This window comes from Rhodamnia argentea, chromosome 3, assembly GCF_020921035.1.
Source record: "Rhodamnia argentea isolate NSW1041297 chromosome 3, ASM2092103v1, whole genome shotgun sequence".
Lineage (NCBI taxonomy): Eukaryota > Viridiplantae > Streptophyta > Magnoliopsida > Myrtales > Myrtaceae > Rhodamnia > Rhodamnia argentea.
Genome location: NC_063152.1, coordinates 23,137,259 through 23,160,142, shown reverse-complemented (window position 1 = coordinate 23,160,142; position 22,884 = coordinate 23,137,259). Strand labels below are relative to the sequence as shown.

Sequence of the window (22,884 nt, the reverse complement as noted above, 5' to 3'; positions counted from 1 at the left end):
TATCCCTACTCTCGTCAGCCTCTGGCACCTCGCTTATGCACGAAACAATCCGCCGAAATTTCATATACGACGCACATCGGATATGGCTCTCGGCTGTGTTGTAGCTGCTGTTACTGCTCTTCTTCTTCTTCTGATATTGATCCGCTTTCATGTACGCCGGAGTGGAAAACCGCTCCATGGGAAATCTCGAGGAACCTATAGTACCCTCATTGTTTTAGGCTCCGGTTAGCCAGTAAATGGCTCACTTGTAAGCTCTGTGGATTGCATTCTCTGTGATGAAAATACCGTGGTTATACTATGTCTATGCACCGACTTTTGTAGGGGGGTCACACTGCCGAGACCTTCTCGTTTATGGAATAGGAATGCAGATTGAGCTCATTTGTAGGCGGCTGGGGAACTAATGCCCTGGGGTGGATCATCTATTTTACATGGAGAGCGTAGCCAGAGTGAAAAGGCTGTCCCTAACTGGATTGCTTCTCTACAAATTTAGGGTAGCTGATCAGTTTTTTCGCGCAATGGCCACAGCTGCAGAGAGAATACCCTCGGGCCGAGTATGTCGGTTGTCTTACGTAGGTGATTATGTCTAATCCAAAGCAACAATTATGAGGAGGCGGCACCATATTTACAGACTTATTATCAGTAATCCTGCTCCCTAATAAGGGATATGTGTCTACCGTCGACCCGACTTTACTGAAAAATTTAAACCGATGAGTTATTGACGGTTTCAAATCACACTAATTTTTCTATATGAGCCTTTTTTTTTGTACCGCAACTCACACGTGCATTTTAGCCACAACTTGCGTAGTGCGATAACTTATTAAACTCAAGAAAAAATAGAGTGAAACTTATTTAAATTATAACCGCCGTGCACTGTCAAAAAGAATTCCAAGTAAATTCTGAAACCACAAAAATAATTGAGTGGCAAAAAAAAAATGATTAGTCACAATTTAAGCACAAACTTCAATATCTGCGAGTTGAGAAAACGTATAGAAAAGCTTGTGGTATATTTATAGTAAGGTTTATCCTAACAAGTGTTTGAAATACTTCCTAATAACGAAAGTTTCGATCTCCCAAATTAAGATTTTAAGTTTTCCGAACTCTTTGGAATATATTTTTGATCTGGAACATGGATTTCTATATGAAAGTACATGGAGAAGCTTGTTACACGGTTAATAGAAAGAAAGCTTTTAGTTCGAACTCGTTTATTTCAAAGGGAAAATAAATAATTCTTTTGATTAAACATGTTTGATAATTGTTCCATAAGATATTTAAGTAGTCATTAGGACAGTATTTAATGATTGGAAGAGAATTTCTTGATTCCTGAGAATAATTTTCATGTTTTAAGCCTTCGGTTCAATGGCTTCTCGTCCCCACACGTTGACAACATGGTGACATAGTGGATTCTTGTCTCGCATTTACATCTATATAATGAAACGAACATATTACATGTGTTTGTAACCTCAATAAATGTCCGAATCAGTATTACGGTGAATCAATGGATAGAATGATAATTAGAATTTCCTGACATAAAATTCGTTCTCATATTATTCTAAAATAAGTCAGACCACAGCGTGATTTCTTAACTTAATAAGTGCTCTCAAGATATTTGTTAAGCATGCTTAACAATCAAACGTACGATCTCCTGGAATATTGATTTCGCATGTCATGCGAACAGTATCTGGTGCATTGAAAATTGCGGAACGTCTCTAATCGGCTGCTTAACCCGCGTACTCGGGGACACTCGTTAACAAAATTCTGTCGGCTGGGAGAGCGTAATGCCCCGAAATGATGTAGAAATAAAACAATAGCTATTCCTAAACCATAATTACGTGAAAGAAATTCCAACTAAAAAAAAAAAAAAGAAGAAATGAAGAATACCGTTTGCCCTGAAAGTACTACTTCGTGATTCAAGGTTTGTGCAGTTCCTACTTCTTGAAATACGCCAAGCTATCTAAGATCCCGATCCCATCTTCATCCGCCGCCGTGGACTTCGGATCATATTGTTGCACCACGAGAACCGAGGCGTGCATGCTAAAATTCGAAGAGACGAGTACGTCGCCGATGGCCCCGAGCTCCGGGTACTCGCTCCACTCCGCCAACCCGAACGTGAGGGGCGATATGGACCGCTCGCTCCGCCCGACGATGTACAGATCGAACTCGCGGTCCATTTCCCTTATCGCCGCCACCGTCTCGTCCCCGTTGTTCACCGTCACCTCGCGGTAGGTTATCGAATCGTTGCCCGAGTTCTTCCGGCGGAACTCGGTGATGTAGACGTCGTCGAGCCGCCCCTGCCTCTCGACGTTGGAAACGATTGTCAGGATGCCTTGCCGCTCTTGGAGCTCCATGGGGTCGATGTTGACAACGTTGCTGCCGGGGAGGAACCTCACCACCGTGAGGTTGATGGAGCGGTGGCCTGCCATCCGCCATGCGTAGGCGAGGGCCTCGCGGTCGTCGTGGCCCCCAACAAAGAGCATGACGGCCCGGCAGGCCATGGCGCGGTTCGAATCCGTCCGCCGCATCGTCCCTGCCGCAAGCCCGCGGTCTACAAGGAGGGCCACTGAGCAGGGCGCGTTCTCGAGCACGCTCTGGTTGACAGGCCGGAATGCGGGCTCTGCATCCTCCATGGCCCCGGAGGTCATGGACCGGCGGTGGAACGGGAGGATGATGAGGGAGACGCGCTTGTCCTCGGCCATGCCACACACATCTTCGCACATGCTCTCGTAGGGCGACAGGATGGTCAGGAGCTGGACCGACGCGGACCGGTTCTGGTACTCGAAGTCCTCCAGGGACTTCATGATGTGATCGGACTGGGCCTGGTCGTGCAGGTTGACCCGGGTGGGCCGGTGCGGATCGTGGACGATGAGCATCGCGGAGGTGCATCCCGTCACCTCGACCAGGTGGAGCCCAAACACGGCGAGGCGCGAGTGCATGTTGCCCGTGGAGATCTCAAGGAGGTTGATGATGGGCGCGATGTGGCGCGTCGAGTAGATGCACGAGAGGACGCGGAAATCGGTGTCTGATCCGGTCGCCTGGACCGATCGGATCTTGTAGTTCATGAACCTCTTGGTCGGGCCATAGACCAGGTCGATGAGCGGAGCCACCGATGCCGTCATGATCAAGAAAGCCAGCACCATGATCGAGTATTGCTGGACCGTCAAGGCCTGAATCACAAGTGATCACACGCAAGTAGAGTTTCTCATGAGCATGGTACATAGTATTTTAGTGCTACAATAATTTTTTTTATTTGGTCAAATGTGCTACAGTAATTGAAACTAAAGAAAAAGTAGGAAAAGTTTGCACCAGAAACCTAAATTGTCGTTTTACAAAATTCAATCAAATTTCAAATCCTTTAATAGGTGTAGTATGAAATACTTTATTGAAAAATGTAATGAACATTTTGTGTCATGCAGTCAAGGCTTAATTAGCCTAAAAACGCGCCATCGGGTCCTAAGCACATATCGACAAACGCAATCCAACGCTACCAAAAAGGTGATTCAAGTTTCACGGAAAATAATTTTCATTACTATTCGATGAGAGGGAAGTTTTACTTAGTGTACATAATATATGAACTGATAATGTCTACACGATTATTACGTGATTATCGTCGAAATAGACTTGGTTCACATGATTTTCGGACCAAATAATTTTTTTTTCTCTTGTCGAAATAGACTCGATTCCATTTTTCCAATCAAAAAATGGGTTTTTGTTTTTGGTCGGAAATCAAAAAGTGGGTTGAAAATATGGAAAAAAAAAAAAAAGAACATGAGAAGGGTCGTACCCCTTTGTCCCAAGCCACGTCAAGCAGAGCCAAACCTAGGAGGCTCTTGCAGTTCATGAGCAATCCTAGGACAACGCCTTCCCGAGGTTGGATGTTGAAGAACGTGGAGATGCCGAGCGTGCTCAGGACCTTCGCCATCCAACCCAGACAGATCACGAACACGGTCAGCGCCCAGCTCCCCACTCCTCTGATCTCCCACAGATTCACCCGGACCCCGCACAGCACGTAGAAGAAAGGCAACAAGATCCCGTCCACGCACTCCTCCATCTTCAGCACCAGCCTCGATCCCAGCTCCCCGTTCGGCATGATCAATCCGAACACGAACGCGCCGACCATCGAGTGCGTTCCGATCACGTCCGTGATCATCCCGAATGCCGACACCCCCATCAGGATCACCACCACGTAGCCGTCGCTGTAGTTTCCCTCCCCGGAAGTCTTCCTGATCGCCCACGCGAGGGCTGGGCGGACTCCAAAGAGGCACACCGACACGAACCCGGCGGTCGTGAGGAGTGGGTAGTAGAAGCTTCTGCCCTCCAGGCTCATGGGTATCACCAGTATGACGAGGGCCCAGGCGCAGACGTCGCTGACCACGGCCGCGGCCGTCGCTGTCCTCCCGATGTCGCTGTGGAGGAGCTTGATGCTTGCGAGGACCTCCGCAAGGACGGGCGACCCCGTGAAGGTCAGGGCTATCACCCAGAACATGCCGCCGAGCCTGTTGGCGTCGCTGGAACCGCTGGAGCTGGTCACTATGTAGAAGGTGCTTATCCCGACGATCCCGGGGAGGAAGAAGGCCGCCAGGGCGATTGAGGTAGCCTTCTTCCCGATCAACACCAACGCGGCTGGGTCGAACCTCAGCCCGACTAGGAACAGATGGTACATGAGGCCGAGATACCCGACCGTCTCGACCTTCACGTAACTCCTCTCGGGAAAGATCTTATGAAAGTAGGGGCTATGCGAGAACCCAGACGTACCTAACAGCACACCACACTACATGACAGTAACGAGATGAGATTGGATTCACAATCATAAGAACAAACATTTTCGAATTTAATCACGGCCCGAAACTCACGAGAATGTCGGAGATGATCCGAGGTTGGCGAAGCGGCCGAAGGGCGAGGAAGAGGGCGTTTGACACGAAGATGGTGAGCCCGACTTGTTTGAGGAACACCGAGACGGACAGCCGAGGGGCCCCCGGTTCTCGCCAGATATCATGGCTGTTGTCTACAGTTTCGAAGTAACAAGCGCCGGTCCTGTTCGGGAGGCTGGTCGCAGCCATCGCGATTCCGCCGTGAAAGACCCTACTTCGGTCCCGGAAAACTCCAGAGGCATGAAGCTTCTCGCGGCCCGGAAACGAAGCCCTCTTCTCGCGGAAGAGAGGGATAACGCCTGAAGAGAATCAAAGGGAGGCACAAGTTTGTAACTAGAACGACACGGAGAAGGAGAAGGAGAGGGAGAGGAAGAGAGGGGGTTTCGACCGTTAAGTTCTGGTATTTCGACCTTTCCTCTTTCTGTTGACATTCTTGTTTTTTTGTTGGCATCAGACAACTATTGAACAGACAATTTCAACTGTGAAAATTTGGGAGGATTTGACTCGTTTGAGCTCTCGATCTCGTTAGCGGTTTCTGGCGCGGCGTTCCGTAACAAACAAAAGAACAAACTTAAAAGACTTAGTTTCAGGTTTTGCATTTTGCCCTCCTGAAACCTATTCGTCGAAATCTATTCTTTCATTTTTTGAACTTGAAACCTATCTACTTATCCTCAAAACCTGAAACCTACCCTATTTTCACTGCTCCGGTTCTACTCTAGAACCATACGTCTCTCTAGTTACTTTGCTTGATCTTGAAATTCGATAAATAAAATAAGTAGCAATTTTTCAGGAAATATTGCATTGTCAATCTTAAACATTTGAATATGACTTTTTTTTTTAAGCTACTAGTTTGACGGTCCGACAAGATTGTCGGTTATTTACGATCACACGATCTCTCAATCAATGAATGTTTTACTCAAAACACGCGGTGATAATGTGTGGATCTACGGTCGAGATTGTACCGTCTCCGACCGTGTAGCATTTCCCCTTTTTTTGTCACAAATTTGGACTTAAAATGGCATGTTTTTTAGAGAAATAAATCTGAGGATATTATTCAAGCTAAAAACATTTGTAGGAATATTATTCCAAAATCAAATATATTCTTTAGCACTTTATTTGTAACTTATAGATTGTAGAATTCATTGTATTTTCAAATTGGTTAGGAAATTTCTATAAAACAAAACACTATGTTTTGAAAATCTTTAAGTAAATCAAAGAGTAAACATATCATGTATAAATTATTAATAACAATTGCTGAACGGATTTCGCATTAGAGCTTCCAAACAGTAGAAAAGGAAAAGTAAAAAAGAAAAGCTCGAACGCAGTTTTTATCGTTCAAGACAAAACATCAAAAAGGAGTAAGCTAAGTCGATTCGGTTGTCCGGTAATGGTGAGAATTTCTCCAGCCGAGTCTCGAAAATCTAAGATAATAAAAAGCCCTTTCGAACCAACTTAACAAAGCGCGTAGAATGAGAAGCCATGTAAACGTACAACAACGTCTTCTTTATTATAAAAAAATAAAATAATTCTAGTGTTATTTTCTATTTTGGAAATTTGTTTCTTACCTTTGATAACTGTAATAATCTCTTTTTAGTAATACTATCCTCATATATTTAATTTTCTTCAGATTAATTTTTCCCTTTTTTATATTTAAGGAATTTTTACCTGATGGGGTTTGCGCAAAATTCCAAGCGAGATTTTCTGTTCACCAAGTAAAAGGGACACTTGTTTTCATTGACAATAGGAAAAAAGTCAAGAAAAAAAAAATACTAAATGATGCCCAATGTTACATATTTATCTCACATTTTTTTTTGTGACATTAACCTCAAATTTGTACCCGCGTGACGCATTTACTTCAAATTTTCTTTTTGTGACCTCAAAATCTTCAAACTTTTACCCCGTGTGACATATTTACCCAAGTCGTTTTTTTACACTAAAAACCTAAATTTTATCAAGTTGACACATTACATGTTTATCTCGAAATTGGCATAAATGTATCATACGAGTTCAAGTTTGAAGTTTTTAGTGTTAACAAAAAAAGTTTGCCGTAAATGTGTCACTGCATGTATAATTTAAGATTTTTTTTATAGCTTTTACCCTTTAAAATATTAGTGGTGTTGGTGGATATGGGCTTCGTTTCTCTTAAAAAAGATTAGTTAATCAATTCTCTATTTTTTTTATCCGAACCAAAAAAATTGTTTATATTTTTACCAGACCAAAATTTTTTACCAAATCTCTGGTTCCAATTTTCCTTTTCAAAATATTCGGATGTTGTCCAATGTCCACAACTATCAAAATCGGGAGAATGTCGCTCCACAACGAGTAGTCACGTGACGCACGTGAGATGATCCTCGGCTTCCTCCAGTTTCCCGCCATCACCGCCCCCTACTCTCCCCTCTGTTTCCCGCCATCTCCGACCTCGATGAAGAAAAGGGGCAAAACACATCAAAATTAGGGTTACCACTCCCTCCCTCTCTCTCTCTCTCTCTCTCTCTCTCGCGTTCTTCTTTGCCGGACAGGCTTCACGAGGCGAACTCCGAGCGATGGACGTCAGCGAGGAAGTGAGGGCGGCTCACAAGCGCGAGCTATTGGCTTTCTTGGAGAACGATGTGGGTGTCTTTTTCCCCTGGAGTCGCTGCCGTGTCGTGTCGAAGCAAAGTTGGACTGAATCAATTTGTTTCTTCGGTCTTACTCCGTGATTTCAGGTCGGGAGGATGTATATGGACGACGTTAAGACGATGATCAACCACAAGCGCCGCCGCCTCATCGTGGACATCTCCGATCTGCACTCCTTCCGCGACTTGGCGCCCCGGTTTGTTTTCTTCGGCCATTTCTTCTATTTCAACTGTTTCGATCATGGAGAGTCGGCTGTTATTGTTGGGCAGTGGATAGCTTATGGAGTGTGGTCAGTGTCTCGAGCTGATTAGGATGATTGTCTGTTTGTCGGGTTCAAATTGTCATTTTGAAAGAAAAGAATGTGAATGAGAGCAGCCCAATTAGGTTTTGTCGTTTAGTTTTTTTATTCCTCTTATGAGTGAAAGCTCAAGTGCATTATGCACCCAATTAATTTGTCATTTTCTGGGTTTTTATTCATATTGTGTTCATTCTCAAATTGCTGGTTATGCATGGCCTTGATGCAATGGGGTTTTGCTTCCTACTATTTCGTTCAAGAAGGCAAATTTCTTATTTCAGTCAGGTCATATCTGTTTTACTTAATAATTCGATGGTTTATCTATTGTATTGTTTTTCAGGATCTTAAGAAACCCCGTTGAATACATGCAAGCATTTTCCGATGCGGTCACTGATCTAGTTCACAGAATCGATGGGAAGTACTTGAAGGAAGGAGAGACTGTTCTTGTTGGCTTTGAGGGGCCCTTTGTTTCTCGCCGTGTCACTCCTCGAGAACTTCTCTCCGAATTTATCGGCTCCATGGTCTGCGTCGAGGGCATTGTAACCAAATGTACATCTTTTGACTAACACTGTTGTTTTTGCTGTTGCTTGGTTACCAAACTCCTCTTGAGGTTCTGAGAGTCCATATCACTGGAGAAATTTACTAGAAATTTCTTAAATTTCTTGGCTCCATAGCTGAAGCTGATAGTTGTTTCCCGTAACGGTAGATATTCTAGAGGTTCAGATATGAAGATAGGTTGTTCACTTGGTTAGCAAATATCATGCCATGCTGCTTCTGAGGCATTGGCATAACCTTTGTTTATTTAGTCTTTACTTTATAGCCCTTTCTCTGTATGATTGTTTCACATAGGCCCTAAGTTGGCCATGCTTATTTACTCATGAACTAAACACATTAAGAGTACCAATTTGTCCTCCATACATAGGTTTGGATGATATTCATCTGCTCAAGACTGTATGGACCTGTACTTCTTGGATGCATACTTCATATGTTGAATTAGGTTTTACCCAGTGAACGTAATTTCTAGTGTAATAGCTCAACATTATACTAATAATTGCTTTGCCAGAGTTTGACTGTTTAATGTACAAACCTGCTCTCTGACTTCAAGAGCACATCTGAACACACTATAAGATGCACTCCCAGCAATTTCGCATATTTGGGAGAACTAATAACTAATATGCTCTTTTCAGGTTCTCTTGTGAGACCAAAGGTGGTAAAGAGTGTACACTTCTGCCCCTCAACTGAAAAGTTCACTACGCGAGAATATCGAGACATAACATCCAACATGGGTCTGCCCACAGGTTCTGTTTATCCAACAAGGGTAAATAATATTCCTTTTGGAACTTATTATTGATGATTTATAGAGAGCCTTTCCTGAGGGAAACTGTTGTTTCAGGATGAGAATGGGAATTTACTGGTCACAGAATATGGACTCTGCCAATACAAGGATCATCAGACCCTCTCAATGCAAGAAATGCCTGAAAATTCTGCTCCTGGTCAACTTCCACGAACAGTGGATATAATTGTGGAAGATGACTTGGTTGATTCTTGCAAGCCTGGAGACCGTGTGGCTATTGTAGGGGTATACAAAGCCATCCCAGGGAAAAGCAAGGGCGGTGTAAATGGAGTATTCAGGTATTGTTAGGTGTTCAAGCAAACTTCATTGTCACTCTCTTTCCACCTTGAACTTCTCATGCTCCCATTTTCTGTGTTCTGTAGGATTGACTAATCAATTATTGTGCAGGACTGTGCTGGTTGCTAACAATGTTTCCCTTCTCAATAAAGAGGCCAATGCACCAATCTACACTCCAGAGGACTTGAAAAATATTAAAAAGATAGCAGGGAGAGATGATACATTTGATCTACTTGGTAATTCGCTGGCACCTTCTATATATGGTCACTCATGGATAAAGAAAGCAGTGATATTGCTGATGCTTGGTGGAGTTGAAAAGAACTTGAAAAATGGTACCCATCTACGAGGGTGAGTAAGATATGATTTACATTGGCCTTAGTTACTATCATAGGCATGGCCCCTAGTTACCTTCTCCTTGCTTTCTGAGTTACTCTTGCATATTTCTTTCTATTAGTGACATAAACATGATGATGGTTGGTGACCCATCTGTTGCTAAGTCTCAACTATTAAGAGCCATCATGAATATCGCACCATTGGCCATATCAACAACAGGTCGCGGTTCTTCTGGAGTTGGTTTGACAGCTGCTGTTACATCTGATCAAGAAACAGGTAAAGCATCTGGTAGATCTATCAAATACATTTCATTATGTGATGAGTTAACTGATGCCATTCCTTTGTTTATATTAGGGGAAAGAAGGCTGGAAGCTGGTGCGATGGTTCTTGCCGATAGAGGTGTTGTCTGTATTGATGAGTTTGACAAAATGAATGACCAAGATCGGGTTGCCATACATGAGGTCATGGAGCAGCAGACTGTAACTATAGCCAAAGCTGGTATCCATGCATCATTGAATGCTCGATGCAGTGTGGTAGCTGCTGCCAATCCCATATATGGAACTGTAAGAGTGCATGCGTTGCTAAATTCTCAATAGGATGGATGTCGACACCAATGTAGTATTTGATGTATGTCGACAACTCATCATTCTACTTAACTTAGTCTGCTGTCCTGCCTGCAGTATGATCGATCTCTGACTCCTACAAAGAACATTGGCCTTCCGGATTCCCTTCTTTCCCGTTTTGATCTACTATTTATTGTATTGGATCAAATGGATCCTGATATTGACCGCCAAATCTCTGACCATGTCTTGCGCATACACCGATACCGTTCCACATTTGATGGGGGTAAATGTCATAATTCGTACAGGTAGAAATTGTTATTTCAGATTTTCAGTCCTTGATATAATATGTTTAAATTGTAGGTGAAGTCGATGGAAGTTCACGGTATGGGAGGGAGGATGAAGCGGATGCTGACTCATCTGTTTTTGTCAAGTATAACCGTATGCTTCATGGGAGGAAAACAGGGAAGCGTCAGAAGAATGACTCTCTCACCATCAAGTTCCTTAAAAAATACATCCACTATGCAAAGCACAGGATTCAGCCAGATCTAACAGATGAGGTATGATGATTCTTTTTTATTTTATTTTATTGTTGGTCGATTGTAATTGAAAGCAAAGTGACTTTGAGGAACCTAGTATGAGTACCAGCTATCCATGGTATTTATCGAACTTTGATATTACAGAAATGTGAGGAGCTAATCTCAAAATTTATTTTTGCAGGCATCTGAACACATAGCAACTGCATACGCAGAGCTCCGCAATGCCAGTTCGAATGCACAGGTACCTCTAGTAATATCATATTTGGGAAGTCAATAATTTTTTTTTTTCACAACTTATTGGGGGTTCCTACCTTTTGCAGACTGGAGGAACTCTGCCGATCACAGCAAGAACTTTAGAAACCATTATACGTCTATCTACTGCCCATGCCAAGCTTAAATTGAGCAGAAAGGTACTTGAATTTGTTCAATTTAATTCGTTATGCAGGTTTATTTCATGAATAACTGGGTCATTTTATATGTATAATCAGGTTACAAAGTCTGATGTGGAAGCTGCACTGAAAGTATTAAATTTTGCTATTTATCACAAAGAATTGACTGATATGGAAGAGCGTGAGCAAGAAAGAGAGAAAGAATTGGAGAGAAAACACCAGGCTGATCGCAATGCTGGTCAAACTAATGGAGATGATCATGGCTCTACCATAAATGCAGTAGGGTAAGTATACATGATGTGCTTTTCTCTTCACAGGTTTTATTTTGTTTGCTTCCACTATTCCAGAGTTTCCTCTTGTATCAAAATGGAATTGCTAAATTGCACCATGACCCCTTATATCTGACCATACCATTTGATCCAATCAACAAAAAGTGTGGATTAATTAGCTTCCCATTTGGTGTAAGATTTTTGTTGTCCACTAAACCCTTAGTGAAAGGGAGGGTCAACAGTAACTCTGCCCATTATTTTATATCCAGAGGACCAAGACTACTTTAGGATTTTGTTTTATGCTGCAGCCTGCAGCCTATTATACCTAGGTCCTGTCATTGGTTTCCACATCTCTCTGCTACGAATTATTTCACTCTTGTGCGTCGCTGACATATTAACATGCAGCGAATGATATTTTTCTATTATGAAGGGCCCGTGGTTCTTCAGTTTTCACAGAAAATGTCTGATGACATTGTAGTCCTTTTTGGGGATTTTGGTGAATTTGGGGAAAGTAGTCATTGACCTCACCTAATTGTTTATCCTCGTTTACTATCTGATACATTTTACATTGCTATTATTCAGATGAGTTAGCTGTCTCGTCTATATTGAGCTAATGTAGCTCACTAGCAATACAACTTTTGTAGTAGTTTTGCTTTTTTCTTTTCATTCTTGTTTTGCTGAGCGATCAAGGATCTACTCTGCAAATTCAAGTTGGTTAACAGTGGAGCCTTTCTCTCCATAGTAAACTGAATCTTCTTCTCAGCTCGCTTTCAACCGATTCTTTCCTTTCTTGTGTCTTCTGTCCAATGATATGACCGGACTTACGATTTCTGTGTACTCTCTCGTCCTTTCTTCTTGTTAGTTCAACTGATGCCATGGAAGTAGATGACGCACCCGCAGCACCACCTGCTGCCCTGTCTCAAGAAAGGTATTGATAAGGATGTTTCTTTGGGCACTGATTTATTTGCTTTCATATATCTTAATTTTTCCCCCTTTGAGTCTTTGCAGAATAGAAGCATTCAATACAATATTCGGTCAACATATGCGAGTGAACCGCTTGGAGAGCATATCACTTGCGGAACTTGAGACAATCATCAATGGCATTGCAACTAATCCCTTCTCAAGTACACAGATAATGTCACTTTTGCAGGTAGAGAAAAGTCATTTACCTATTTGCACCCAATCCATTGGTTTGAAGGCCGCCTTCAAATGCAAGGCACTTGTACATGAATTCATTTGTATCCCAGTCTAAACTCTGATTTCCATATTGTGAATCACTTGATGAATGGACTGTTTTCGTTTTATCAGCGACTGGAAGGTGAGAATAGAGTGATGATAATTGGTGACGTCGTGCACATGGTTACTACCTGACTGTTAAGAGAGAAACGTCTGCAGTGCCAACATCCTGGACCATCACCCTTCATCTTCATATGCAAGTTGCTGCTCATTAGCTACTGTTGTCCAGCCAGGTCCATTTTTAAAGCAAAAAGCCATATTGTTGAGGGCTTTATCTTTTGTTCATTACCTTCACACTGCTTTTAGAGCTTCTAGTACTATCTTTGGTTGTACGTGGATTTATTATTCATCCTTCCATTGTAGTTACTGTCATCTGAGAGTGGTACCTCCTTATTTAGTCACTGTAAATTAAAAGGATTGAAGGTCGTGATTCTATGTGATGGTATGTTTATCGATGTTTTTGGTTTGCATGCTTGCGCGTCGATGTAAAGAATTTCCTCATCATTTTGCTTGACAGGCCATTGATGTGCTAGGGGTAGACACGGCCAAAAAAAAAAAACCAGATCGGAACCAGAACTGACGGTTCCTGAATCGGAACCGGCCACGTCCAGCTAGGGGAGAACCTTGGGCTCGGTTTCTTCTTTGATAAGTACGTTATGCTCGGTTTCTTCTTTGAGAAGTATATTATGCTCGGTCATTAGGTCGACTCTTCGTGTGTTAAATTCCATGACTTAAAGAAGCAACATCCGCTTCATCGGCAACCGGCACAGAATCTAAAACTGTTCAAGCTAGCTGTCTGGTTAAAATGCAGCATATATAGCAGGACGATCTGTTCGTGATCATCTCATAAGTAAAAAATATATATATATATCTGATTGCTAACGCAGTAGGAGAAAATTTTTGAGCTATTGGAGAGAGTGCTTTTTACCCTTTCTTTGCAAAAAGAAATTTCTCTTGAAAATTATTCATGAAAAATTACCAAAAAAGTTCTAAATATATTGTAATTATGCTAATTCAGTCCTAAACTTTTTTTTTTGACAATTGAGTCTTACATTTTTTGTAGTTGCGTCAATTCGGTTCATTTGCCGGCCGGCGTAGAAGTGGCCATTTTAATAATATTATGATATTTTTTTTCAATTTTTAATTTTTTTTTAAAAATTTTTCATGTCTTTTTTTGTTCTTTTCTAATTTGGTTAGGGTCGGCGGGTGGTCGTTGGCCACCTGTCGGGGGCCTACGAGCCCTCGCCGACCGCCGGGCAAGGGTCACAAGCCCTCGCTTGCAACCGAGGGAGGGCCACAACCCTTGTCCGCGATCGGTGGCATCTTGCCGGCCCTAACAAAAAGGAAAGAAAGAAAAGATAGAAAAAGTTGTTAAAAATGATTAATAAATAGAGAAATATTAAAATATTATTAAAATTGTTCGTGCCAATGACTCCACATCACCATCGGCCGGTCAAATGGAGTGAATTGGCACGATTGCAAAATGTTTTGGACTTAATTGACAAAAAAAAAAGGTGTAAGATTGAATTGACACAATTACAATAAATTTAATACTTTTTTGGTGATTCTTTCCCTGCATAGACATACAAACTGGATTTCTAACTGTCATAGCGTGCCTAAAGATTGTCTAGTCATGAACCTCCTAATCCTAGTCAATTTTACTTCTTTCATCAAACTCTTAAAGTGATTTTCCCACTACTCGCAAAACTTTAATTTTTCAAAAATAGTCTATTATAAATAATGAAACCCTAAGAAGAAGACTTATTGTTGCACCACAAAATTAATCTCTCATTGAGTTTGGATTCAAAACATGCGTAAGAGATTAGATTCGGCAGTAATAAATCAATTAAGTAAAACTTAGTGGTTGTGTGCATGCGAGTTCTTTGGATTGGGTTAATCTGAGGATTAATAATCCTTTTTAGAAATCGAATGGATATGATCTTATACATATATGAGCAAGGTAACCCACAAAGATAGAATGAGTTCTTTATTTGAGAACTCATATGTTTAATGTTTCGGTCTTTGTAGTATTTTCGCAAATCGCTTCTGTAATAATACATTCCTTCATGCTTGATGTTTTGGGGGGATGTCTGCAATGCAGGGAAACTGGCTTATGCAAGTTTTATGTTTTGTTAATCACATCCCCGTTCAACCCGACCCGACTTTGAAGCTCGGACCCGCTCAAAGGGGTGTTTGGGCCCAAATTTAAGAGAAAAGACAAGGCCCACACCCGTCAAAAAGGGATGTTTGGGCCTAAAGCCCAAAAGATTTGCCTACTGACACAGGTGAAACTCCGCTAGATGGAGAAGAAATCGAAGAATCTTGCTTTCGTGCATTGAACTTCTATTTGCTTACGTGTAGAAATTTACATGCGTTCTTTATTTAAAAAATTAACTTCTCTACCTCAACACTCACGCTAAAACCAGGATTATGACTGACGTTCTCTCAAAATCTACAACAATAGGTTTACTCTTTCGTGTGGCCTGAGTTGATTGGTCTCGGTAGTGGAATAATGCGACACGTGGCAAGCTGATGCAACAAGCTAGCCTTCCTTTTTCGTAATCATTTTCCCTGACTTATATTGTGGAATGCCTTATTGTGACCGACTGCACCACGTCTACTTTTAACCTAGTCATCTTGTGTCTTGTGCAGGACACGCATCTCAATTCAATTCAATACTACACAATTGATTGTAGCTTGCCACGCCACGAATAACATCAGGAAAGTAGTATCAATCCTTAACATGTTTGTGTGTGGATGTCTAATTACACATTTAGATATCTCCCGCGTGATATTCCTTTCATCACTTGATTCCTAACACAAACTCTGGGACACCACTCTCATCATGCAATTGTATCATCCTATCTCGCACTCCTCATGCTTCTTTTCATATAGCATAGCTTATCTCCAAATAGACATGGCCGGTTCCGTGGAACCACCGGTTCCGGTTCCGCGAAAAGTTGGAATCGGAACCCGCCCTTGAAAATACCGATTCCGGGCCGATTCCTTTTTTTAATTTTAATTTTAATTTTTAAAATAAAAAATAATAAAATAAATAAAATAAATTATAAATTATAAATTATAAAATATAATCAAATTGTACATTGTAATAAAATGTGGAGAAAAAAAGAGAGAGGAGGAATGGGCTTGAACTTAATGAATTATCATTAAGCGCCTACATATTTTCTTGGGGATAGAAGAATCAAAGCCTATGTAGTTCTTTTACTTTTGATAACCCCAACTTACCTCATCGTCAATCGTCGTTATCCGTTGTGGTACCCATGGCTATGATATCTCCACAATCCTCACTAAAAAATTCGTGTTCTCGATCCGACTTTTGGTGTTGAAATTTCGCCTTCATCCAATCATCGACACAAGCTTGAGCTTCCATAGACTCCGGACTTAATTTTGAACGGCGAGAGTCCAAAACTAATTCTCCAGCGCTAAATGCTTGTTCAACTGCAACTATTGAAGAAGAGGTTGTTAATATCCGGCGAGCGATGAGGGCAAGAACTGGGTAATCGATTTGGTGACTCTTCCACCACTTTAGGATTTCGAAATCTATACTATGTAATGCATCACAAAACTCAAATTGAGTGGTTAAATATTTTTCTAATTCAGAAATACTACATGTTGCCTATTTTTATTTTTATTTTTTGCCTACTCTTAAGCATATTATACCCTCTACTAAGTGAACTACCACCTTCGCTACGTGAGATAGTAAATTGTAAAGATCCAGAATCGGTTAAACCATATCTACTACAAAATTCTTCATATAATACTACTATAGATTCTTTAATATCTCCTTGTATTTTTGAAATATCTATTGAATCTTCCAAATGTAAACAATCATGATAATACACATTTAAATAATCTAGTAAACCGTCTAATTTAATACGTGGATAAAAAACAATACCAATTAAATAGACAAGAGGAATTTGGAAATAATAATGCAACCATTTTTCTCGCATTACTAAAATAGTTCGAGCTAATTCAGTATCATTTTCATATTTACTAAAAACACTACTAATATTAACACACTTTATTAAAAATATATGCATGGTAGGATAATAAATACCAGATGAAGTCTTAGTAGCATCATTAAATTTTTTTAAAAAATCTAAATTTTTTTTGTAAACGTCCCAATGTTGCGGAAGTAAAATAATTTCGGGAATATTTTGTGAAATAAACATACATAATAAATCTTTGTAATCAAAAGTTTGCCGAAGCAACTCGTAGGTAGAATTCCAACGAGTCGGAATATCTTTTGGAAATTTTTTTGCCCTTCTCCTATGTTGTTTACAAAATTTTCCCCATGCTTTCATAAAATGGGCACGACTCCATAAAAATTTAATTGCACCCTTAATTGGGGTTAGAGAAGTGTCAATAGTTCGTAAACCATCTTGTACACATAAATTTAAAACATGACAAACACATCTAATGTGAAAAAATTATCTGCCAAAAGAGGACTTGCAAATATTTTCTAATTCGGGAATAGAAGCGGTATTTGCAGCGGCATTATCAAAACCAATTGAAAATACTTTATTTATCAAATTATATTATTCTAAAACTTGCATAATTATTCTATAAATATTTATGAGCCGAATGTCTTTCATCAAAAACTCAAAATGCAATAAGTCTTTTTTGAATGGTCCAATCGTCACCTATCCAATGACACGTGACACCCGTATAAGAATGAATTTGCCAAGGATCACTCCAAATATCTCTACCTATATGTACACGTCCATTGAATTCCACAAAAAAATTTGCTAAAGATTTTTTTCGTTTTTTATAAAGATGGAAAACTTCACATTTAAGAGTATTTTTTGGAATAGTTGGTGCTTGCGGAACCAACGTAGTATTTATCAAATATTTCAAATTAAAATTTTCACTAGTAGTAAACGGAGCATGATCAAAGGCAACATATTCATCTAATGTTTGTTTATAAAGTGCATCAAGATAACAGAATAAAGGATGAGGATTATAATTGGCGTACCCCGAAATTTGTTGTTATGTATTGTCCATCTCCGCTTGCGTTGGATGTTTTTTCGTCAAATGCCGACGGAATGTTCCGTAGCCGTCTTCTTTTGTAAATTTATATGTTTCCGAACAATATTTACAATTTATATTATACTTACCTTTGCCTTCATTACGTACCTTGTCGAAGTGTAGTCACAAGTCGGATGTACTATCTCGGCCCTTTCGTTCCGACTCATTTGCCGTTGACGTTTCTTCGACACCGGTAGGAGAATGAAGACTTTCTTGTGTTGGGATGTGCTTGACGTTCAGAATCGGGACAATGTTGATATTATCGTCGTTGTCTTCCCAACATGCATACTCACGAGGATCATATTCGGGAATGGGACACTCGAAATCTCCCATAGTCATCTTGTCATTTCCAGCATTTCCGCTTCTACTTGCCATTTTTGAGAGAATTGATCAGAAATCCGATTGAGAGAATTGAGGCGGGATTAAGAGAATTGAGCGAATTGAGAGAATTTGAGCGAATTGAGAGGGTTTGAGAGGATTTAAGAGAATTGTTGAGAGGATTTGTGAGAAAAATGAAAGGGGGAAGATAGGTATTTATAGGCAAGAATTAAAAACAATTCGATTTTTTTTTTTAACCAACGGCCCAAAGAGCCGTTGTGTGTGTGTGTGGTTGGAGGTGGGGGGGGAGGGGCGGCCCGGTGGGGCAAAGAGCCCAACGGCTCTTTGCTCCACCGGCCCATATCTTTTTTTTTTAATAACGGGTCGTAACCGGCCCGAACCGCCCTGGCTCTTTGCCCCACTGGCCCATATCTTTTTTTTTTTAATAACGGGTCGTAACTAGCTCGAACTCGGCGGTTCCGAGTCGGTTCCCACAATTATGGTATCGTGGGCCCGGTCAACGGGCCGGTTCCGGGCCCACGGTTCCATATGGCCATGTCTACCTCCAAACCTTCATTGAATGAGGAAAATTGGATTGTGGCATTCTTCCCACTTGATTTTCGTAACGCCCTTAATTGCGGGTTATTTTGTCGCTTCCTTGTATTTCCTTAACCATCATGGCCCCTCCTGAGGTCTTTGATGAATGGCTGATACTTGCCCAACAAAACACATCGCTTACCGTGGCTTCCTCGCCCTCCCTTAGTCTTAGGTGAATGGCCTCTATGCTCGCCTTACAAAAACACATCTTTCATCGCTTACACCAATATAAATTATTTTTTACGGTCCAAACTGATTGAGTATGGTCATGAATCATGCAATACTTTTCGAGTCAACATAACAAGCCATCCTTCCTTTCTCAAAAACGATTCTCATGACTCATATTACAAAAAATCCTTATATCATGACTTCTTTTAGCTTGAGTAAGTCGAGCGCTTACGTCTCAATTCAACACAATAACTAGTTTCGTCCCGTCACCGTCGTTAAGAGAGTGGCATCTGCTCGGGCGAGGATAGCCAACTTCACCTTCGAACATCTTCCATTTGTGTCGGAGCATAAATTTTCTTGAAGTTACTCTCATTTATCCATTTGTGTCGTCCATCTTGTAATCCCCCCCACATGAACCGGAAGTCCGACCGGGACGATTGATCATTTTTTTTTTTTTACATGCCAGTCTGCTGCTGGCAACTGGCAGAAGCAGAGTGGAGGAGGAGGGAGTTTTTTGTGGCCGCAGTTTTTGCTTAGATTTTTGCAGGATAACCCGTCAACGCCCACCTAAGCCCAAATGGCCACTCCTTCGATTCTGAGTTTTAGAGCGACCACGTCTCACTTTCTTCTTCCCCCGCCTCCCTTCTCGTTCTCTCTCGGAAAACCACAATCACCATCATCGTCCTCGTTGTCTACGTCCCTCAACTCCATCAGGGTACGTGCCCACCCAAGTTTTCTGTCTTCTTCTTCTTCTTCTTGAAGCCCCCAGTTCTCACTCCTCTCTCTATCTCTCTCTGTGATAGATGATGCAGCAGGGCAATGAGATTACAGAGGAGGCCGCGGGGAAGGCCGACGCCAATGCGGGCCCGACAAAGAAAGTCTTCGTCGCCGGCGCGACGGGAAGCACTGGCAAGAGAATCGTCGACCGGCTGCTCGCCAAGGGTTTCGCTGTCAAGGCCGGGGTCCGCGACATCGACGGGGCGAGAGCGGCCTTCCCCCAGAACAACCCAGCTCTTCAAATTGTGAGTCATACATGCTCTTCTTGATTTGTGGTTTTTTTTTTTTCCACCTTTTTGAGGTTTGGAAGAATTCGCAATGTATAGGGGAAAATTATGGTGCCATTCTGCGAAAATTTGGTTTTCAGATATAGGGAAATGCCGTCCTTTTGGGTTGGGGCTAGCAAGTATGGCTGCGATTCTGAAATGAAGAAATTGAGTATTAAAGTGTAATGAACATCTTAAGTTGCAGAGTTGGTTGAATTGTAAGAGGAGTGTAATCTAATAAGTTCATTTGAAGGTGAAAGCTGATGTGACGGAAGGGTCCGAGAAGCTGGCTGAAGCAATTGGCGGTGACTCCGAGGCTGTGATTTGTGCCACCGGGTTTAGGCCAGGGTGGGATTTGTTTGCTCCTTGGAAGGTTAGTCGAAGCAAAAGTCGCAGTTATGCATTCAGTAGATTCCTCTTGTATATCCGTAGTGTCATGTAGTGCAGTCAAGTGCGGCTGTTTCCATCCTGTTGATGTCCGTTGAACGTTTTCTTTGATTATACTTACAATGTTTGTCTAGTCATTTGGGCTGTCAATGTCACGAGCTTTTCAATTGAATGTCAAAGAGACAATTGCTTATCATTCGGACTACGAAAGAAGATACTGTGTTCCTTTCTGTTTCTTCCACTTCATCTTCTCTCTCTCTCTCTCTTCCTCCAAGGAAAAAGAAGGTACATCAATTGTGAGAAATGCATCTCGTGTCAAATCTTATCTTCTATGAGGTTTTGGTGTTTGAAGGTAAATTCATTGAAGGAGAAAGATGAACTTTTGATGCAATTTCGAATAACCAATGCTAGTGTTACTCCGTTGCCAGTTTATTCTTAGAAGAGTTGATAGCAAAGCTCAGTTTCATACAATTTTAGCAACGCTTCTAGTATGATGTCACACTTTTTCTTGGCTTACTACATAAGACATGCGATAGGATTTGTCTCTGAGAGGTGAACATCTACACCTATTGCGTCTCAGGCTTTATTGAAATGTCAAATGTTATGTTAGTGTATAATGAAAATTTTGTTGATAATGAAATTCAAGATATTCAGAATAGGAGAAAGGTAACAATGGGAAAGAGAAAGGAACTGATATTCTAGGAAATCATGTCTCTTGATGTCTGCGCCTCCATTGAATATATGCCTATAAAGAAGCAGGAGAAAAGAACACCAGAACAAAAGTCTCCATCTAATCGAACACTGACAGATACATTTCTCAGTGATCTGTTTGGATGGCTTCCAGGTAAATTGAAAGAATCGTTTGTCTATGAGATTATTTGATTAGTGTTACATGGCCCCATATCCGTATGCATCCTGTGCATCTTCATTAACAAATCTTTACCAGGTTCAGACCCCGAATGTCATACCTTAACCTCGGAAAATAAGAAAGATTCTCTATGTAGAGCAGGAATGATGAGATTGTTGTTGTCGCAGGTTGATAATTTTGGCACTGTCAATCTTGTTGAAGCTTGCCGCAAACGTGGAGTGAACAGATTCATCCTAATTAGTTCTATCTTAGTAAACGGAGCTGCTATGGGGCAGTTACTTAATCCCGCTTACATCTTCCTAAATGTTTTTGGTCTCACCTTAGTTGCCAAGCTTCAGGCAGAGCAACATATCAGGAGATCCGGAATAAACTACACCATAGTAAGGCCTGGTGGTTTGCGTAATGAACCTCCCAAGGGTAATATCGTCATGGAGCCTGAGGTAATTCGACCCGTACATTTTGTTCTGGTTTCATTTGGTACTTGCAGCGGTCAATTGGAAGTGTTTATAACCATTGCTTCTGAAAAGATCTTTTCCAGTTTTTTGGGCCATGAATTGACGATATTCAAGAATCCTTTCGGCACCCCTGGTTTTTAAAGATTAGAAGTACCATTCATTGCATCGTTTTTCCTGTTTAAAGTTCATTGTTTTCTCAGATATTGATTAGTCTTTGCATAAGTTTTTCCCAACTATTCAAATGCATCTTGGTCAAAACATTGAGAACATCAGTTGATTTTAGATGTAGGTTTGTTCTGAAGAACTGCTTCCCAAGAAGAATATACTGAAAAATAGTTTGCCAAATATATTTGTCCATTCCTTAGCAAAATCTTAAATTGATCAAAATCAGTTGTGCTACTTTCTCTTCGATCCTCAGGATACTCTGTATGAAGGCTCTATTTCCAGAGACCAAGTTGCAGAAGTTGCTGTTGAGGCCTTAAACCTTCCGGAATCCTCTTACAAAGTTGTCGAGATAGTCGCCCGCGAAGATGCTCCAAAGCGTTCGTTTGAAGAACTGTTTGGTTCCATTAAGCAGCAGTGAAATATTAAATTTCGCGATACGGAATTTTTCTCAGGCATTATTCACTTTAGTTTCGCTATGTACATGCGACGCCACATGTTGTACATTGCTTACAAAGAGCAGAAACATGTCGTTATCCTTTGACGAGCAAATACTTTAATGATGTACTTAAGTATTCTATGCAGCAGGTCGGACATTAGTGCACTGTGGATAAGACTTCCAGAGAAGCTGAGTTAAAATGTAAATTAGCATACAGTTACACGTGTGGGTGAGCATGGTTTCAAGGTAGAATATGGAATCTAAAACCAGGCAGGTGGGGAAGCTGTCAAGTTACAAACTCTAAAAATTGAGAAATCGGTAACGACGGTTAGGTTCCAAAAACTTGAACCTGGAATAAGTTTTTGTATTTTTCTTGGTATATATCTTCACACAATCTTACGGTATTTCATAGTGTCCGATAACAAGTGTAATCTAGAACTACTAATTTGACTTTTATTTTTAGCGATATTTATGACTGAGATTTTTAATTTAGTAATATTTCATATTTATTTTGCATGTCTAAATGTGAGTTGTGGTCGGTGAGTTATAGCAACAATTAGTGGTTATTAATAGTGATGATTTATTGCAATCGTGAAATTTAGGTAAACCCCGTAATCAACCATTAGGTTTCACGGTATATATAGTAGATTTCATGTTTTAGAATAG

General features: G+C 41.0%; 3 protein-coding genes across 3 annotated transcripts; 2 read left to right on the top strand and 1 right to left on the bottom strand.

Moving 5' to 3' along the window:
* Positions 1-1,925: 1,925 nt before the first annotated feature.
* LOC115757030 (cation/H(+) antiporter 15-like) lies at positions 1,926-5,054 on the bottom strand. The gene is made up of 3 exons (XM_030697108.2): positions 4,848-5,054; positions 3,779-4,765; positions 1,926-3,161 (listed from the first exon to the last, which is right to left on the bottom strand). The coding sequence occupies exons 1-3, from the start codon at positions 5,052-5,054 to the stop codon at positions 1,926-1,928; spliced, it is 2,430 nt and encodes an 809-aa protein (XP_030552968.2).
* Positions 5,055-7,272: 2,218 nt separating this feature from the next.
* Positions 7,273-13,187, top strand: LOC115757622 (DNA replication licensing factor MCM3 homolog 3-like). The gene is made up of 16 exons (XM_048276589.1): positions 7,273-7,474; positions 7,571-7,677; positions 8,117-8,325; positions 8,964-9,094; positions 9,170-9,408; positions 9,518-9,754; positions 9,861-10,015; positions 10,094-10,302; positions 10,420-10,585; positions 10,663-10,859; positions 11,020-11,079; positions 11,159-11,248; positions 11,327-11,511; positions 12,359-12,424; positions 12,505-12,646; positions 12,805-13,187. Exons 1-16 carry the CDS (start codon positions 7,409-7,411, stop codon positions 12,865-12,867), a joined length of 2,322 nt encoding a protein of 773 aa, XP_048132546.1. The 5' UTR covers positions 7,273-7,408; the 3' UTR covers positions 12,868-13,187.
* Positions 13,188-19,205: 6,018 nt separating this feature from the next.
* On the top strand, positions 19,206-22,363 carry LOC115757612 (uncharacterized protein At2g34460, chloroplastic-like). Its single transcript, XM_030697910.2, has 5 exons — positions 19,206-19,579; positions 19,668-19,886; positions 20,161-20,280; positions 21,330-21,602; positions 22,036-22,363. The coding sequence occupies exons 1-5, from the start codon at positions 19,442-19,444 to the stop codon at positions 22,198-22,200; spliced, it is 915 nt and encodes a 304-aa protein (XP_030553770.1). The 5' UTR covers positions 19,206-19,441; the 3' UTR covers positions 22,201-22,363.
* Positions 22,364-22,884: the final 521 nt, after the last annotated feature.

Excerpts from the sequence above, each read along its gene's own strand:
- LOC115757612 (XM_030697910.2), top strand. The coding sequence starts at position 19,442 with ATGGCCACTCCTTCGATTCTGAGTTTTAGAGCGACCACGTCTCACTTT. Across the intron at positions 19,887-20,160 it reads ACAACCCAGCTCTTCAAATT|GTGAAAGCTGATGTGACGGA; the intron begins GTGAGTCATACA and ends GTTCATTTGAAG. Across the intron at positions 21,603-22,035 it reads ATATCGTCATGGAGCCTGAG|GATACTCTGTATGAAGGCTC; the intron begins GTAATTCGACCC and ends TTCGATCCTCAG.
- LOC115757030 (XM_030697108.2), bottom strand. The coding sequence starts at position 5,054 with ATGGCTGCGACCAGCCTCCCGAACAGGACCGGCGCTTGTTACTTCGAA. Across the intron at positions 4,766-4,847 it reads GGATCATCTCCGACATTCTC|TGTGGTGTGCTGTTAGGTAC; the intron begins GTGAGTTTCGGG and ends ACTGTCATGTAG. Across the intron at positions 3,162-3,778 it reads ACGTGGCTTGGGACAAAGGG|GCCTTGACGGTCCAGCAATA; the intron begins GTACGACCCTTC and ends CTTGTGATTCAG.
- LOC115757622 (XM_048276589.1), top strand. The coding sequence starts at position 7,409 with ATGGACGTCAGCGAGGAAGTGAGGGCGGCTCACAAGCGCGAGCTATTG. Across the intron at positions 7,678-8,116 it reads TTCCGCGACTTGGCGCCCCG|GATCTTAAGAAACCCCGTTG; the intron begins GTTTGTTTTCTT and ends ATTGTTTTTCAG. Across the intron at positions 11,080-11,158 it reads ATGCCAGTTCGAATGCACAG|ACTGGAGGAACTCTGCCGAT; the intron begins GTACCTCTAGTA and ends TACCTTTTGCAG.